The 19,543-nt window shown below is 35.6% G+C and overlaps 1 protein-coding gene across 7 annotated transcripts in view; it reads left to right on the forward strand.

Moving 5' to 3' along the window:
• The window catches only part of LOC127879664 (intraflagellar transport protein 122 homolog), a 46,109-nt gene that overhangs the window by 5,153 nt on the left and 21,413 nt on the right, over positions 1–19,543 (forward strand). For 4 of the 7 annotated variants that reach the window (XM_052426666.1, XM_052426673.1, XM_052426677.1 and 1 more), the window contains 9 exons: positions 707–840; positions 3,273–3,352; positions 6,784–6,859; positions 8,861–9,052; positions 10,843–10,981; positions 14,742–14,800; positions 16,117–16,260; positions 16,456–16,593; positions 17,689–17,853. In XM_052426666.1, the coding sequence (XP_052282626.1) occupies positions 707–840; positions 3,273–3,352; positions 6,784–6,859; positions 8,861–9,052; positions 10,843–10,981; positions 14,742–14,800; positions 16,117–16,260; positions 16,456–16,593; positions 17,689–17,853 (1,127 nt within the window). Of the gene's footprint in view, positions 1–706; positions 841–3,272; positions 3,353–6,783; positions 6,860–8,860; positions 9,053–10,842; positions 10,982–12,034; positions 12,137–14,741; positions 14,801–16,116; positions 16,261–16,455; positions 16,594–17,688; positions 17,854–19,543 lie in introns of all 7 variants that reach the window. The other 3 variants (XM_052426638.1, XM_052426647.1, XM_052426657.1) reach the window with 1 other exon arrangement.

Consider the following 19,543-nt stretch of genomic DNA (forward strand, 5'->3'; position numbering starts at 1 on the left):
TTAAAGAAGAAGCATTTAATCTTTAATATTTTATAGTTTGTTTTGTGTGTAGTTTTATACTTTTTATTATAAATGTTGAAGGTTTTGTTGGACAATGTTTTCCATATAAGTTTTTCAAATGTGTAAATGGTAAAATTCAATCTACTCTTTTATGTATCCAACATTTGAAGGAGCACTAATAGTTTTGAAGTCCATTATTGTGCACAACAAACATGTTAATTTGTAAAATAACATAACTAACGATAACAAGATGAGAGTCAACAATTTTCACAATGTATAAAAAAGCATATCATAATTATTACTGAACGAAGCACAACCACATTATTCAATGAACTATTCAATTGTTATGTCTTAACAATGCTGTGCAGTTGGTAAGTATTGATGTACAACTTGATTTATCTTTTGAAAGTCAACATCTGCAGAGACAATATATTAATCTCTTATTAAAGAATAGCATTTATCTTTCTGCCTAAATTGGATTTATGATAGGGAGATACTTACCTGAACCAAAAAATACCACAAAATCACAAAGTGTCATACCAAAATACCACAAAATCACAAAGTGTCATACCAAAATACCACAAAATCACAAAGTGTCATACCAAATTATCATTTAGCCGCTTTGTCCATGGTACACCACAATTTATACAAAAACAATATAACAATGTTACTACATGATTGTATAATATTTGTGTGGTACTGGTAGGTCTCTGGTCACCAGAACAGAAGTCTGTGTCCAAACACAAGGTGAGCAGCCGGGTCACGTGTTGTAGCTGGACCAATGATGGCCAGTACCTGGCGTTGGGACTGTACAATGGACTCGTCAGCATCAGAAACAAGGTACTTGCTGGGTCATGCTACAATGCTTGTTATATAAGGTAGCTAAGGCTTAAAGGCCATCTTTTACCTGCATTATTCGGGATGTGATTCTTTTTCTGTTGTTCAGCCCTTGTGCGTTTATGAGCTCTTAATTGTTTTGTTTCATTCAAAATTCAAAGCTATTCTACTAACCCAAGCGACGGCTTCCATGTGATGCTCTATTTAAAGTAAAACTGCAGCAGCTCCATATCACTGTTTTGGCTACAGGTATTCATTAGAAACATAACACATGTTTAATGTGTAATGTGTTCGGGCCATTGTGTAATGTAACTGACCAAGTTCCATATCTCTGACCTGCAATTTAGCAGCATTATGTCCCTTATATTACTTTGAAAGTTCTCAATCATGTTTGCATGAAATAACTCCTAATTTCTGTATCTACCACAAATATTGAAATATCACTAAATATATGTATTCAGGTTTTTTTTAAACATTCACTTATTGTTACCTATAACAGTGACCAGCTTTCTGATAGTATTTTTTACGCACTTATACAGGTCAGTTTAGAATTTGTGTGCAAGATGAAAAAAAGGTTCAGTTATGGGTGTAACATCTACACATTTCTGTAAACATTTCAGAAATTTCTCTGAAACTTCACACATTTCTTTTGGATCATCATGAGAGGTCAATGACCAAGATGCATAAATCTGGTCGGCATTTAAGCATGATTTCGCTCCATATTATTTCCTTGAAGGAGGGCATATAGTGATTGCACTGTCCGTCCGTCTGTCCGTCACACTTTGCGTTTAGGTTTTGAAAATTGCTCATAACTTCTATGTCGCTTCAGATGTTACATTCATATTTGGTATGCATGTGTATATGGAATAAGGCCTTTCGATACGCACACAAATGTTGACCCCCCCTTGACCTTGAACTGAGGGTCCGTGTTTAGGTTTCGAAAAATGCGTTTAGGTTTCGAAAAATGCTTATAACTTCTATCAAAGCGTTTGTCGGGGGCATTTGTCATCCTATAGAGACAGCTCTTGTTGTTCCCAAAATCTTTGGCTAACGTTCTCTAGCAACAACTCCCTTTCTCTATGTCCACTACAGGTATTGAAATAATACTTGACATGTTAGGTCAGTTTTTTTTATAAACAGCCACGGGTCAATACTTTTAACTTTGACCAGCCTTTGAGAAAAACTATGTTCCCTTAAGTACTCAGATAAATTAGTTAAAGGTTTGGGTGAAAGTTGAAATTGAGGTAAAATGTTTGCATTCAGAAACTTTACATCTCTGAAACAACTACAGATTTTCAATTGAAACTTTGCACATGTTTTTGTGATTAATTATCATGCCATGTCAATGACAAATGGCCATAACATGGACCTGTAATTGAGCAGCATCATTACCCCTTTTGTCCTATAAAAAAGAGGTCAACATATGTGTGCAACAACTTCTATCTTTAGCTGACATGTAGACTCGGAGGTGTTGTATTTGGGACCTGTTTTTGGCCAATTTCAAGGTCACTGTACCTGAAAATATGTATAGTTTTCTTTCTATAACTTCTGGTAGGATTGAGATTGTGTGCTGAATTGTTTGTGAACATATGATACATGCTGATCTTGCAACAGACTGCTGCTGGGGTCAGAATGGTCCAAGTTACTATAACTGAAATAGAAAAAGTGATTTTTGCTCACTAATTATTGCTGTACTTTTCTAATGAGGTAGATTATATTCAAACCTTGAAAAGAGAAGTTATTAAATTCAGCTCATTAATTTGTACAAATTGCAAAACATAATTTCTTGGCATTTAATTTATAATTAGTGCTTTTTTGTGTCCGGAGCCATATCTTGGAAATGCTTTGGCGGATTTCATTGAAACTTGGTTTGAGTATATATATTGATAAGAGGATGATGCATGCCAAATGGCATTGTACACCATTGGATAATAATGGAGTTAAGGCCCTTTGGATCTTGAAAAAATGCTTTTTTGTGTGTCTGGAGCCATGTCTTGGAAGTGCTTTGACAGATATCATTGAAACTTGGTATGAGTATATATATATATATGGATAAGAGGATGATGCACGTTGGCGTTGTCCATCAATCCAGAAAACTTTTGTGCCCAGAAGTATATTGGCGGGGATATCAATTCAAAGAATTTGCTTGTTGTCATTACATTAGGTTGCTGATAGAAAGTATATTAAATATCAAAGCGGAAGAATAGTCGATCACGCTGTGACAGACCTTTTTTATACAATTATTTTATCAACAAGGATCATTAATATGGAAATTTATTTAAATTTAAGTATTTCTCTAAAAAATGAATTTGTTGCAGAATTTTAACAATTTGAACTTAAGACATTTTGGATATAAATAAAACAAAGCCTGTAGTTTCCGCTGTACGTGATTTGCTTGTTTTTGAATACTAGTGAAACTGAAGGTGTGTTTGTAGAATGGTGAGGAGAAGGTGAAGATAGAGCGACCAGGGGCCAACACATCCCCTATCTGGTCCCTGCAGTGGAACCCTTCCAAGTAGGTCCTGTAATAATATTGCAGTGGGAGAAATATTCAAGCAAACTGGCGAGCCAGAATTTTTACTGTCATCTCTTAGCATAGGGATATAGAAATGGTATACGTCTATGTTTGTGCGTGTGTATGCCTACTTCTGTCCATCACGCATTTCTGTTGGCAAGTCTTCCATCAATTTGCATTTGTTTGTCTTCAAACTTTGACAAAATTATTATTTTTAAGTGCTACAAAGCATATTGTTAAGGTTTCCAGATAAAAAACATTCAAGGAGTTAATTACCCTTGCAACTGCTTTTTGCATGCTTTTTTTGTCAAACTTTTATAGAATTAGCATCTCCAAGTGTTACAGCGCATGTTGTCGAGGTTTTTGCATTGAGTTATGTTTAAGTAGTTATTGACCTTTAATGGTTTAAAATAATATGTTAAAGCTTCTATGTGCTAATTTCCTTCATTTTGCATGAGATTTTCATCGCACTTTTTCATATTCATTATCTTCAAGTGCTGCAGCGCTTATTGTCAAAGTTTTGCAATTGAGTTATTAGCTTGACTATTATATATGAAATATATATAGTGGAGCTATTCTACCCACCCTGGCGTTTCGTTAGCGTTAGCGAGCAAATGTTAAAGTTTGCGTACTACCCAAAATATTTCCTATGTCCTTTGACATATTGCTTTTTAAATTTTGCATACTTCTTTACCAACATGACCCCAATCTATAAACAAGAGCAGACCACTGTATCAAGCATTTTGACAGAATTATGGCCCCTTTTATACTTAAAATATGCATATTATTGATAAATCTATGTTAAAGTTTGCGTACCACCTCAAATATTTTCTATGTCCTTTGACATATTGCTTTCATATTTTGCATACTTCTATACCAACATGATCCCAATCTATAAACAAGAGCAGACAATTGTATCAAGCATTTTGACAGAATTATGGCCCCTTTTATACTTAGATAATTGAACATTTTGCTTAAATTGCCATAACTTCTTTATTTATGATCACATTTGATTCATACTTTGACAAAACAACACTTACCTGACATACCACAATGCACTCCACCCAAACCATCCCCCATGCCCCACCCCAGAATCCCCCCCCCCCCACAAACTTGTACAGAAAATATCTTTAAGTTCTACAGCAATTACTGTCAAGATTAATGGTTATGTTTAAAGGTTTAAATGTCTCTTTTTCAATACTAAGTTAACAAAGCTTTGATGCACAACCTTCCTACAGTTTGCATGCATTCTTGGAAAAAAAATACAGAATAATTATATGCAAGTGCTACAGCATATCTTGTCAATGTTGTACAATTGTGTTATTTTAAAGGAGTATTTGTCTTTTGTTTTGAAATTACATATAAAGCTTCTGTGGGCAACTCCTATATTTTAAGAGTGATTTTGCCTACTTTTCCACAATAATGACCTGCTGCTTCCCATATAGTCAATGTTTCAGGGTCATTTAAGTTTTGAAGGAATTTCATTTTGTTTCAAAGTTTTTGTGTGTGTTTTTATTTTGCATTAAATTTTCCTTAACTTCAGTGCTTAATGTAAATTCGCTTTATTTTTTAAAGAGTTATTGTCTATTTTTAATTGCATAATGCCAAAACAATTTCTTTAAAATTCGATAGCATTGGTTATTTTATTAGGTCATCTATTTTTGTGAAAAAAAATTATGAGCTATTGTCATCACCTTGGTGTCGGTGTCAGCGTCGGCGTCCGGTTAAGTTTTGAGTTTAGGTCCACTTTTCTCAGTAAGTATCAATGCTATTGCATTCAAACTTGGTACACTTACTTACTATCATGAGGGGACTGGGCAGGCAAAGTTAGATAACTCTGGCGTGCATTTTGACATAATTATGTGCCCTTTTTATACTTAGAAAATTGAAAATTTTGGTTAAGTTTTGTGTTTAGGTCCATTTTATTCCTTAAGTATCAAAGCTATTGCTTTTATACTTGCAACATTTACTAACTGTATCATAAGGGGACTGTGCAGGCAAAGTTATGTAACTCTGACTGGCATTTTGACAGAATTATGTGCCCTTTTTATACTTAGAAAATTGAAAATTTTGTTAAGTTTTGTGTTAAGGTCCATTTTATTGCTACAGTATCAAAGCTATTGCTTTCATACTTGCAACACTTATTAAGTATCATAAGGGGACTGTGCAGGCAAAGTTATGTAACTCTGACTGGCATTTGGACGGAATTATGGGCCCTTTATACTTAGAAAATTGAAAATTTTGTTAAGTTTTGTGTTTTGGTCCACTTTACCCCTAAAGTATCATAGATATTGCTTTCATACTTGGAACACTTGCAAACTATCATAAGGGGACAGTAAAAGGACAAGTTGCATAACTAAGGTGTCATTTTTACGGAATTATGGCCCTTTTTTAGACAGAGTACCTTTGAATATATGGTTAAATTTTGTGTTTCGCTTCACTTTACTTTTAAAGTATCAAGGCTATTGCTTTCAAACTTCAAATTCGTTCATGCTATCATGAGGTTACTGTACCTGGCAAGTTGAATTTCACCTTGACCTTTGAATGACCTTGACTCTCAAGGTCAAATTATTAAATTTTGCTAAAATTGCCATAACTTCTTTATTTATGATTAGATTTGATTGATACTTTGACAAAACAACTCATACCTGACATACCACAATAGACTCCACTCAAACCATCCCCCACGCCCTCTTCCCCCCCCCCCCCAATTTTTTTTTTTAAGATCATCTCACAAATGACCACCACACCCTCACACTATACCCCCCCCCCACACCCCATCCCCCCCCAAATTATTTCATTTGAAACGGTTAAAAACACAAATATTTATTTTTATTATTTTATGTTTGAAATACCGTCCAACCATTGCACCCCAAGAATCCCCTCCCCCCCTTCCCCCCCTCCCCCCCCCCCCCCCCCCCGAAAAAAATTTTTAGTTGGCATTTTTTTTTCGCATTTTTGGAAGATAATATAATTTGTGATTGAAATTGAGAGTCCCTTCACCTTTAAAAAGAAAATAGATGAGCGGTCTGCACCCGCAAGGCGGTGCTCTTGTTTAAATTGTGTTTCAGCTGAGAGTATATCTTGAAAATTGTAAGAGGTATCAACTTTTAACTCCATGTATACCGGTATATATATATATATATATATGTAGGTCTCGATGAGTAAAAGTGCATGGCATAAGAACCAAAGCTCCTGCTTTCAAAATTTCAAAGTAATTGACAAAGTGAATTTTTATGCGGAAATTCCCCCAGGGATTATTTAGGACTTTATTATAAGGTTTCAATATTAAACTTCATAGGAAGGAAGTTTGCAATAATGCGAACCCATTCTGAAAGCTGAAGTGGCATGGCATTTAAGACCTCTTTTAGACAGGAAAATGACAGTTTAAGTTTAATTAGTGTTAATGGAATAATGTTCTGTTTAATCAGGGATGAAGCATATGATGTTCTAGCTGTTGCTGACTGGGGACAGAGGCTGTCATTCTACCAGCTGTCTGGCAAACAGGTAATTAAAGGACTGTTATGGCAAGTAGTCAAAGTTTGGAGTTGCAATCAAATTTAACAATAACAATAACACTGAACAACAATGTAGTTAATGTGTTGGTAATTCATTATGCACATATTTCATTTACATTTTAGAAAAGTCACGTTGCTATCCAGAAGTAGAGGGCAATATTTTGATCCAATGTTAAAGTTCAGAATGTTGCCCTAGATGCAAAAGAAAATTATTTGACTGACGGTTCCCAAATATTAATTTGGAATCTATTGTATGACCTTCCTGTTATAAAAAATAAATACCATTTACTATAATAGTTAAAATAATAATAATTATTATTATTTAAAAAATACAAAAAATAAAAGTAACCTTAATTTTACTATGCACAACATTCTGAATATTTTAAATAATTATAAACAGAGGGGGTAATCACATGATAGTCAAGATGGCGACGTCCCTGCGGAGACAGTTCTTTTTGGCAGTTTTATACCCTTCATTACTTTTGTTTAATTTTTAAATTACGCTTACTTTCCAGCCATATCAGTAAACATGTGATTAGCATTTATTTCATATTGAAATTCGCTTTATATATCGACTTTACTCCCCACAAATTTTCTTAGTGGAGTTTTAATTAGGTCATCCCTCTAAGAAATTTCGCAGTTAGTGAAGTCCAGATAAAGAGCGAATATCAACATGAAATAAACACTAGTAACTTTCTTGATGAATGGCTGGAAAGTGAGCGGCATTTAAAAAATAAATACAGGTAATAAATGGTATAAAACGGCGAAAAATACCTGCCTCGGCATGAACGTCGCCATCTTGACTATCACGTCATTACCCCTGTAATAAAGGCAATATAACTTGGGATGGAAATAGGGCAAAACACTAATTGCAATATATTTCAATACAGTAAAAATGTGTTGTAATACATATTGAATACAACGAATACATTTTGAAAATAACAATATCACTTAAAGTTAGCCTCTTCAATTAGCTGTAAGGTTATCTTAGATGCACAAAACAGTAAAAAGTCGTTTGTGTTTCCATGTAAGCTGAGTATTTAAATGAACCTATTTCAAGTTGTTAATTAAAAAGTAGCATTTTAAAATGTTATTTGTATGACATTCCACTGTGGTAACAGTCTCAGTGAGGTTAAAGAAATAAGTGTTACAGAAAAAGAAGGTTCTACATCAGGGTTCGACAAATCCACTCACCTGCTCGTAATCACGAGTAGAAATCGGCTCCAGATGAGTGAATATTCCGGCAGCGCTCGTCCTGCAGGGCGTGTGGCCTTTCTGGACAAAAAGATCTAAATTTCAAGTTTAAACATCTTGACCACACAAAACAACGTTTAATCGGTGATTTAAAAATAACTGGATGTTGATTTCTCCACAAAATAAATACTGCAATAAAATAAGTCCTGTTCCCGTTACGCGCTGAATCTGGTATGTTCCGTGAATGTATCTTTTACAGTACGGTATACGGTCTTTTAATACTGCTGTTGAATTGGTTATTCTATATCAAAATATATGTACGGTTCATTCTATGGTGTTTTATTATCTGCTTTTGTATTTTCACTCACTGTTCGTCTTCGCAGTTATTTTCAGAAAGAGGTCATAATAATTACCTTGAATATTATTGTAGCATTAATAGAATAATTGTTTCATTTCTCAACAATTTTCAAACAGTAGGTATGGTAGAACTATATCAATATTTGATTAAAAAACTGTGTAAATCTGTGGGCATTTTGTACAATTAAAACAAATGCAATAGAGCAATCCTATATCACTATGCAATCACTATGTAAGTGTACTTACCCATACATTCTTACATCCCTAAAAAGAGCAAGTCACAAAATATTAACCGCTTTAAAAAAAAAAGATAACAGAAAATTATAATAGTGAAATACGTTGTTTGCTGAAAACACATTACTATTTATGGATGAAAATGTCTATTTATGGGCTGTCAAGAAGTCTGTGTTTTGCAATATTTATACTTTCTATTTCACAGATTGGCAAGGACCGTCAGCTGGGTTATGACCCGTGTTTCGTGCGCTGGTTCACACGGGGGGAATATGTGGTGGTGGGTGGGGGCAACAAGCAGTGCAACCTGCACACCAAGGAGGGTGTCAAGCTGGGAACCATAGGGGACCAGCAGTCCTGGGTTTGGGCTGCAGCAGTCAGGCCGGACTCCAACTATGTGGTAGGAATGGAGGAATTTCATATCTATTTAAAAGACTCCACAATGTGGTAGGAATTGGGGAATTTTATATGAGACTGGCTCTTGGAAAACAGGGCTTAATGCCTGTGCGCAATGTGTTGTCCCAGTCTGCACAGGCTTATCAGGAATGACACTTTCTGCTTGGACTTGATTGTTTGTTTGGTAACTTTAAATGAAAAAATCCATAAATGCAGAAAGTGTCATCCCTGATTAGCCTGTGCAGCCTGCACAGGCTAAACTTGGAAGAGACGTTACACACAATCATTAAGTCCCATTTTCCCATGGGAAGACTCATATCTATTTTCAAGCCTCCACTTTCAGAGCATGGGATGGCATATACATTCGCCCCTGTCCTTCTGTTCAGTACATCATACATTGCAATCTCTTGATTTTAGATATAAAAACCCTCATTATATATATACAGCCATGAAGCCAAAATCCAGCAGTGTGGTTGGAAAATGATATATGTTGTTTAAAAGAAAGTTCTTTATTTGAGTCTTTATTGTGTAGTACTTAAATGTATGCTTAAAATTATGTATGGCTTTATACATATGTCTATAAGTCTTCCTCCAAATAACATGACATAATTTCATGATGTGATGTCCATTGTTTACTTTTCTTAATATTTTGATGAAGCCATCAACCACAACATTTTCAAATACATTTGATTGTCATATTTCATGTATTGTCGACGTTGTCGAAGCTAATATGTATTGTGAATACATGTATGATATGTGATACATTTACAGAATTTAATTTGCTATTTTGTATGGTTTGGCTGTATCAGTTAAGCAGGACGCCATTTATATTGAAGAAATGTAAAAGCTGTTACCATACGCAGCCTACCTCATTCTGTGAACATGTTATGAAATATATATTGTGGCTTTTAACTAATAGAATAATCCTTGAATGTTCTCTGTATCGGAAAGCCCACTTATATGGGGTTACAAACCAAGCAGACCCATTTGAAATTGTTTCAAAATAACATATATTACCATCTGTAATGGTATACATGGCTTAAAATACCCTTGGTACATAAGAGGGGTTAGCTTTTAAGTTCCTATTGGTTACTGGGTTTTTGCTTATCTGTAAAAAAAAATATATGAGTCTATTTGTTAACATAACACTGGTAGAGCAAAATGGGTTTATGCGATATTTGGCCAGCTTAGCTACAGCGCAGCCTGCACATCAGCACAGTCTGGCCACAAGCTTCCCTGTGAGCTAATGATACCACAATACCTTGGGTAACTTTATGTCGGACAGGGTAGCTTCCATTGGTTTTTTTGCCCGATTTTATAGCCGAAATTCGGCTATATTCCCAATCCCAAAAAGTATACTTTTTTCCCCAAAATGTGGCAAAAAATTCCACATTTCAAAAAAAAAAAATTTTTTTTTTTTTTAAGAAAGAATTGTCTAATGCCTATTTTATCTCAATTAAAATTCAATTACATCTAACAAAGTATTATATGATTTTGTTCTTTTAATTTGAATGATTATAAAGATTTATGTAAAATTTAGTATTTCCCTAATCAGTGGACTTTTGGTATGGAAAAAAGAAGGCAAATGAATTTATTTTCCCAATTTCATGAAAATGTCGATAAAACTCCCAATTCCAAAGCCATGGGCTATCTTCCCAAAAAGTGGAAAAAAACTGGCTTCTGACCAGACTGTGCTTATTCATAAGACCTATTTTCACATGACTCAGCCCACATTAAAGGTAATCTTGATAACATTTGCGTGCACTAAATGCACATGTTTTGTAATGTTTGCAGGCTGTTGGCTGTCAAGACGGCACTATAGCGTACTACCAGCTGATCTTCAGTACGGTCCACGGCCTGTACAAGGATCGCTATGCCTACAGGGACAACATGACAGACATTATCATACAGCATCTTATCACAGACCAGAAAGGTACACCAAAGTTTGATGGGTCTTCTACACTTAAGTATGATTGGTCTTCTAGCTCAGTTGGCAGAGCACTGGTCTACAAATCTTATCTACAGATTTGATTCCCAGCCTGGAGACATAATATGTATGTGATAAGATCATGAAATTATTTCTACAGCCATTCTGTCCCTGCATGTGATTCAAGTGGCGTAGTTGTAGGTTACTTGCATAAGAGTGTACAGTTGGTATTTGTAAACCAGGTTACTATCCAAATTTAACCCTTTCCCACTCAGAAACAAAGTGAAAATGGCTTTTGCAACCAGCATTAAACCAGAACAGCCTGCGAGTAACTCGCAGTCTGTTCAGGTTTTATGCTGTTTGCTGCTCATCAGTATCTAAGGGTTGGAAATGAAGCCTTTAAAACTTGAATTGAGTTAGAAAGGTATTTAATAAAATTTAACTTTCTAAGGGACTGCACAAAATATGTATCTTAGTGGTAAAGGGTTAAGTAGGCTGACTGACAGCTGTGATATGATACTGGGTTTATTACGTTGAAAATTCCAAGTAACAAAACATTTAATCGGAATTGTGATGCTCTTAACGCAAGCTTAGTTTGAAGTCCATTGGTTTATGCACAGTTTTTGGTTTAATGATAGTTCTCTTTAAAGCATGGTATGCTTCAGTTTTATTATTTTTGTGTACTCCCAAAGAATACTTTTTAAGTAACTGGACCACTTATCTAAGTTGGTTGAGCGCTTGACTATAAATCCAAGGATGGCTGGTATGATGCCCAGCTCTGCTACAAAACTTGTGTGAGGATTGATCATTTCCTCCTATCTATGGCCACTCACACCTTATCTCAGACTCCAGTATGGCAGTTGTCAGTAATGAGTAAACGTTTGTGCTCTAATTACTGGTAATCCCAGCTATCCCAGGAAAAGTGTGAGTTGATAAAGTGAAAGCCATAAAATTACTGAATAACTGTCGAAAACTGAAGGTCCCTTTGTAGCTGTTTTTTTTTTGCCAGTAATTTAGTGAAAGTGTTTTATGTAATACAAGTTAATCAGCCATTTTAAGGTGATGAAATTCCTAAAACTGATGATTCCCAGACAGAAATGGCTGCCAACAAAGTGATCAGCACCACTGGCATGCCTTACACTGTTCCAAGTTGTCGGCAATGTAAAATGGCAGAATGCTAATGTTTTTGTTATGCCCTTACCAGATATTTTTGTTTGTGTTTATATTTTCTGTTTTTGTTTAAGTAATGTTTTTTTTTGCGTTTCTTCAAGCATTTATGTGGTTTGTTGAACTTGTTAGTTATGCCCCCCCTTCGAAGAAGAGGGGGTATATTGCTTTGCACATGTCGGTCTGTCGGTCGGTCCGTCCACCAGGTGGTTTCCGGATGATAACTCAAGAACGCTTAGGCCTAGGATCATGAATCTTCATAGGTACATTGATCATGACTCGCAGATGACCCCTATTGATTTTGAGGTCACTAGGTCAAAGGTCAAGGTCACAGTGACCCGAAATAGTAAAATGGTTTCCGGATGATAACTCAAGAACGCTTAGGCCTAGGATCATGAAACTTGATAGGTAGATTGATCATGGCTTGCAGATGACCCCTGTTGATTTTCAGGTCACTAGGTCAAAGGTCAAGGTCACAGTGATCCAAAATAGTAAAATGGTTTCCGGATGATAACTCAAGAACGCTTATGCCTAGGATCATGAAACTTCATGGTAGATTGATAATGGCTGGCAGATGACCCCTATTGATTTTCAGGTCACTAGGTCAAAGATCAAGGTCACGGTGACCCGAAATAATAAAATGGTTTCCGGATGATAACTCAATAAAGCTTATTCCAAAAATCATGAAACTTCATAGGTACATTGATCATGACTCGCAGATGACCCCTATTGATTTTCAGGTCACTAGGGCAAAGATCAAGGTCACGGTGACCCGAAATAGTAAAATGGTTTCCGGACGATAACTCAAGAACGCTTATGCCTAGGATCATGAAACTTGATAGGTAGATTGATCATGACTCGCAGTTGACCCCTATTGATTTTCAGGTCACTATATCAAAGGTCAAGGTCACGGTGACCTGAAATAGTAAAATGGTTTCCGGATGATAACTCAAGAACGCTAATGGCTACGATCATGAAACTTCATAGGTACATTGATCATGACTTGCAGATGACCCCTATTAATTTGAGGTCACTAGGTCAAAGGTCAAGGTCATGGTGACCCGAAATAGTAAAATGGTTTCCAAATGATAATTCAAAAACGCTTATGCCTAGGATCATGAAACTTCATGGGTACATTGATCATGACTCGCAGATTACCCCTATCAATTTTGAGGTCACTAGGTCAAAGGTCAAGATCACGGTGACCCGAAATAGTAAAATGGTTTCCATATGATAGCTGAAGAAGGCTTATTCCTAGGATCATGAAACTTGATAGGTAGATTGATCATGACTTTCAGATGACCCCTATTGATTTTCAGGTCACTAGGTCAAAGGTCAAGGTCATGGTGACCCGATATTAAAATGGTTTCCAGATGATAACTCAAGAAAGCTTATGGCTAGGATCATGAAACTTCATAGGTACATTGATCATGACTGGCAGATGACCCCTATTGATTTTCAGGTCTCTAGGTCAAAGGTCAAGGTCACAGTGACAAAAAACATATTCACACAATGGCTGTCACTACAACAAAGAGCCCATATGGGGGGCATGCATGTTTTACAAACAACCCTTGTTATGTTGAATATTCAGCAATTTAATTGCTTGCTGTAGTTACTTTCTTACCATGTCTTTGTACAAGTATGAAGTGTAAAAACACCATGTTATAGTCATTCCAAACTAAGTGATACTGTGAAACTATTATTATTTGTCAGGCATTAATTTTTGTCTATTTCGTCAGTGGACTGAGCAGCGAATTTAAGATCCTAACGAATAGTTATGTCCAATGTTTAAACAAAATTTAGACTGAATTACTGTAGGCATGAGATATTAAAATCCTATTTAATCCATGCATACATACTTCGTCTGTTATGTAGTCAAGATAAATCCGGTTTTGACACAAAGGGGTGCACATTACACAATGTACTTAACTGACACGTGGCATTGCTGTAAATTTCGGATGCAGTTAAGCTGTTTCAAATATATTGACTTCGTTTAGGTAGAATAGTAATGATTAGCGCTAATTGTTAACAACTTTATTACCCATTGTGTGTATTGTGTTTCTCAAGGGTGTTGACTAATTGGCAATTGGCTTCGTTGTTGCAAACACTCGTTTACGGTTATTCGGTCCCACTAATCATTACAATGAACGTGTCAATGGCATACAATAACAAGGGCCCATTACTATCACCTTATAACAAAAGACTATCTACTTGGCATTTTACAAACAGGACTCCCAAGTTTCCTCCCTTTTTTACCACCATGATTTGTTGCAACCACGAAAAGACCTGGATTACAAACAAATCGGATATTGACTGACGCATTTTTTGTTGCAAAATCAGAAATTGGCGAATTTAAGTGCTGACAAAATAGTCATCTTTTTTTTAAATGAGGAAATTTCGTGCTGAGAAAAATAAATGGTTTTACAGTATTTGTTTATCATCAAAACTGGCTGAGTTGGTTTATTCTAGTTATTTGGCATGAACATGCACTAACAAGTTAGTGTAACAATTAAACATTTAATAGTTTTTTTACAAGAAATTCAAGAAAGAAAACTTCCTGTGTAGTGCATCTGCATACCATATATTTCTTCCACTTCAGTGCGCATAAAGTGTAGGGACCTTGTAAAGAAGATAGCAATCTACAGACACAGGCTTGCAGTATGTATTACAATAAACTTAATGTATTGTAAGTAAAATAAATGTATGAAGTTCAAGTTATAGATTTATTTTAACTAAGAAAACATAGCTATCAGGGAACAATTGGCCTAATGCATGTTCTTAAAGTGTAGTCCCAGGGTCAGGAACAACACTTTCTGACTTAATTTCATATTTGTTATGAAAAGACTTCCTTTAAATGAATAAATCTATGAAAGTGTCGTGCCAAATAAGCCTGTGAGGACTGCTGAGGCTAATCAAGCAAGACACTTTAAGCACATCAATTAAGTCAGGTTTTTTAGAGTGATGCTCTTTTTTTATCAATTTGGCACATAAGTTCAACTTACGTTAAGCTGTTCCATTGATTTTCCTTACAATTTATGTTAAGCTGTTCAATTGGGTTTCCTTACAATTTATGTTAAGCTGTTCAATTGGGTTTCCTTACAATTTATGTTAAGCTGTTCAATTGAGTTTCCTTACAATTTATGTTAAGCTGTTCAATTGGGTTTCCTTACAATTTATGTTAAGCTGTTCAATTGGGTTTCCATACAATTTATGTTAAGCTGTTCAATTGGGTTTCCTTACAATTTATGTTAAGCTGTTCAATTGGGTTTCCTTACAATTTATGTTAAGCTGTTCAATTGAGTTTCCTTACAATTTATGTTAAGCTGTTCAATTGGGTTTCCTTACAATTTATGTTAAGCTGTTCAATTGGGTTTCCTTACAATTTATGTTAAGCTGTTCAATTGGGTTTCCTTACAATTTATGTTAAGCTGTTCAATTGGGTTTCCTTACAATTTATGTTAAGCTGTTCAATTGGGTTTCCCTACAACTCATTTCAAGCTGTTCCATTAAGAAGACCTTTTTTAAGCCCCCGGATCGAAAGATTAGGGATATATTGTTTTTGGCCTGTCTGTCTGTCTGTCTGTCTGATAACTTTTGCATTATTGAAGATAGCAACTTTATATTAGGCATACATGTGTATCTCACAAAGCTGCACATTTGAAGTGGTGAAAAGTCAAGGTCAAGGTCATCCTTCAAGGTCAAAGGTCAAATATCATGGTATTTTTCTTTCCTAAAACTTTAACCTTCGTTAAAGTTTGGTCATAACTTTTTTAATATTGAAGATAGCAACTTGACTTTTGGCATGCATATGTATCTCATGGAGCTGCACGTTTTGGTTGGTGAAAGGTCAAGGTCATCCTTCAAGGTCAAAGGTGGAATTTATGGCTTCAAAGGGGCGCAATAGGGGGCATTGTGTTTCTGACAAACACATCTCTTGTTCCATTATGTCAACATTTATGCTGTTGTCATGTTAGGTTCAGCTGCCTGACAAGATTGTCATATACGAGCTCTACTCTGACGATGCGGCCGACATGCACTACAGGGTCAAGGACAAGATCGGTCGCAAGTTTGAGTGTAACCTCCTGGTTGTGTGCTCACAGAACATCATACTGTGTCAGGTAAGCAACAGACGTTCTAACTTATTTAATGAGAATGGTTTCCTTAAGTTACGTTGTTAAAAACCTAACACAGTAATCCAGATTATATGTCATTGATTGGACAAGCTGATCTGAGAGGACACTTTGCGCACATGTTTTAATCCTTGTTTTTCTTAAAATGCAAACAAACATTTCTTCAATCCCATACCCTTGCAGGATAAGAGGCTGCAGTGTTTCACATTCCAAGGAGTGAAGGAGAAGGAATGGGTGATGGAGTCATTGATACGCTACATCAAGGTCATAGGGGGTCCCCCTGGCAGAGAGGGTCTACTGGTTGGGCTCAAGAATGGACAGGTGAGCAGAGCTCCAGATAAGGTTTTGTGAAATTCTTAACGTTACTACCAGATTTTCAAAAAAAAATCTTAACTCTGAAATTTTATTCTTAACGTTACTACTAAGTTTTGGAAAATAATTCTTAACTTTTCTTAATGACCTAAAAATGAATAATAATGGTTATTTTCATGCAAAAAATCAAAATATACTTAAACATACTAGCAACTTTATTTAAACGAGTTCACAGTGTCTATTCAGTATTATACTCTTTTTTTTTCAAATACCTTCATATGCCCAAACTGTGCTTGGATTGCATGCCTTCGATGAATTTGACATATTTCACAATTAAAATGGGTCTTTCCTTCAATCTTTTCAACGATTAGCCACGGGAATTGTCCCTTCCACTTGTTCAATGTTTTTTTTTGTTTAAGTTTGGACCCGTCGTGTTGCGTTTTGTTTTAGCTTTTCCGACTGTGTCGGCAACTGAACATACAACATCGTATAAGATCTTTTCTATAATGTCTTTCTTAACATTCAACTTCGACTCACTTTGCGTACAATATGTTAAAAGCATGTTTTTGCACGCTTTGCAGTTTTTTAGGACGCCCTCTGGCCGCCGCCATTGTTTGTTGACAGATAGACTGTACACGCCGCTTTTATTGGAAAAAATGCACTTTGTTAAACAAACCCGATAACCATTCTATATAAGCACCGAAAGATCTTTAATACGCAAAAAGAACTCAATAAAAATTGATACGAACCGATGTAAAAATAATATTCGTAACTTGATTTTGTAATTGTTAATGGTACGACAAGATTTTAAAATAAATAGGTAACGGACTTGAAAATTATTCGTAATTACGAAAATACGACCCTTATCTGGAGCTCTGGGTGAGGGAGATAGAGGGCGCCAACAGTATTCACTCTTAGTTAAAATAAAAAACCTCTTTTACACTTGATATATTTAACCAACCTCAGCAAAACTGGCTTTAGACCATTATGATTACCATGGTTGTGTTCTCAACTGTATGAAAATGACCATGATCAGTTAGCTGACATAAAATGCATTCTACTAGTGGTTGAGAACTTACTTGTATAAATACCTGTTAATGTCAGATCCTGAAGCTGTTTGTGGACAACCCGTTCCCCATCCTGCTACTGAAGCAGCACACGTCTGTTCGATGTCTGGACATGAGCGCCAGTCGCACCAAGCTGGCCGTAGTGGATGAAAACAACACCTGCCTTGTGTACGATATCAACACCAAGGAGCTGCTTTTCCAGGTCTGTGTTTTCAAAATTCTTTTATTTATCTTGATTAGATTGCATTTGAAAGCCTAAGGCTTATTTAGACACTTTTAAGACATATGTAGATCCAGTACTTGGTGTCTCGGTGATATCTGAAGGGGTAGACCAGTATGTTTTGTAACTTGGAACCTCTCAAACACAAGGCAGGAAACATTTTTGCTGTAGCATTTTTTTTCTTCGTTATTAATCAAGATAATTTTCATTCGAAAGAAGATTGAGAAACTCGATTATTATTTTTTTTTAGAAAAGTTTTGATGTCTTTAATGTTTCATGACATAAGTAACATACTGGTATTTAATTGTTATTCAAATAATTATATATATATTTGTTCTTTAATTGAAACCTGCTCCCCTATCCCCCAAGATATCTTTCTATGGCAGCAATCATATTACCATGAAATATTTAATTTTGCTTTTATTTTAAAATATAAACATGAAAAGTATGTTGAACCTATTATAATGGCCTTTATTTTAGATTCATTTTTAGCTCGACTTTTTGAAGAAAAATTAGAGTTATACTACTCGCCCCCAACATTGGCGTTGGTTAAAGTTTTTTATAAAGTCAAATAACTTTGACCCTATCAAAGATAATTAACTCAAACTTGGTATACTTCTTTATGGCAACAAGACAATTGTGTAAGTCAAGGTGCATAACTTTGTCAGCATTATTAGCTCACCTGTCAGGAAGTGACATGCTGAGCTTATGTGACCGTGTGATGTCCGGCGTCCGTTGTGCATGCATGTGTGCGTGTGTGTGCGCGTCCGTCAACAATTTGTTTGTGTAGACAGTAGAGGTCACAGTTTTCATCCAATCTTTATGAAATTTGTTCAGAATGTTTATTGGGATTGTATTTGGGTCATCTGGGGTCAAAAACTAGGTCACAAGGTCAAATAATAGAAAAACCTTGTGTAGACAATAGAGGTCACAGTTTTCATCCAATCTTTATGAAATTTGGTCAGAATGTTTATCTTAATAATATCTGATTTTGGATCGTATATGGGTCTTCTGGCGTCAAAAATTAGGTCACCGGGCCAATTGTAGTAAAACCTTGTGTAGATTAAAGAGGTCACAGTTTTCATCACGTCTTAATGAAATTTTGTCAGAATGTATTACTTAATGAAATCTGGCTTGGGATTTTATATGAGTCTGATAGAATTTAAGTTGATGTAGCAAGGTTAGTCAGGTGAGCGATTCAGGGCCATCATGGCCCTCTTGTTTTTAGAGTTATGCCCCTTTTTATACATAGAAAATTGAACACTTGGTTAAGATTTGTGTTTAGGTCCACTTTATTCCTGAAGTATCAAACCTATCAAACCTATTGCTTTCATGCTTGCAACACTTACTAACTATCATAAGGGGACTGTGGAGGCAAAGTAATGTAACTCTGACTGGCATTTTGACAGAATTATGGCCCCTTTTATACTTAGAAAATTGAAAATTTTGTTAAGTTTTGTGTTTTGGTCCATTTTACTCCTAAAGTATCATAGCTATTGCTTTCAGACTTGGAACACTCGCTAACTATCATAAGGGGACTGTACAGGACAAGTTGCATAACTCTGGTTGGCATTTTGACGAAATTATGGCCCTTTTTGACTCAGTAAATTTGAATATTTTGTTAACTTTTTGTTTAGATGCACTTTATTAATGCTATTGCTTTCAAACTTGA

Source organism: Dreissena polymorpha, chromosome 1, assembly GCF_020536995.1.
Source record: "Dreissena polymorpha isolate Duluth1 chromosome 1, UMN_Dpol_1.0, whole genome shotgun sequence".
NCBI classification, from domain to species: Eukaryota; Metazoa; Mollusca; class Bivalvia; order Myida; family Dreissenidae; genus Dreissena; species Dreissena polymorpha.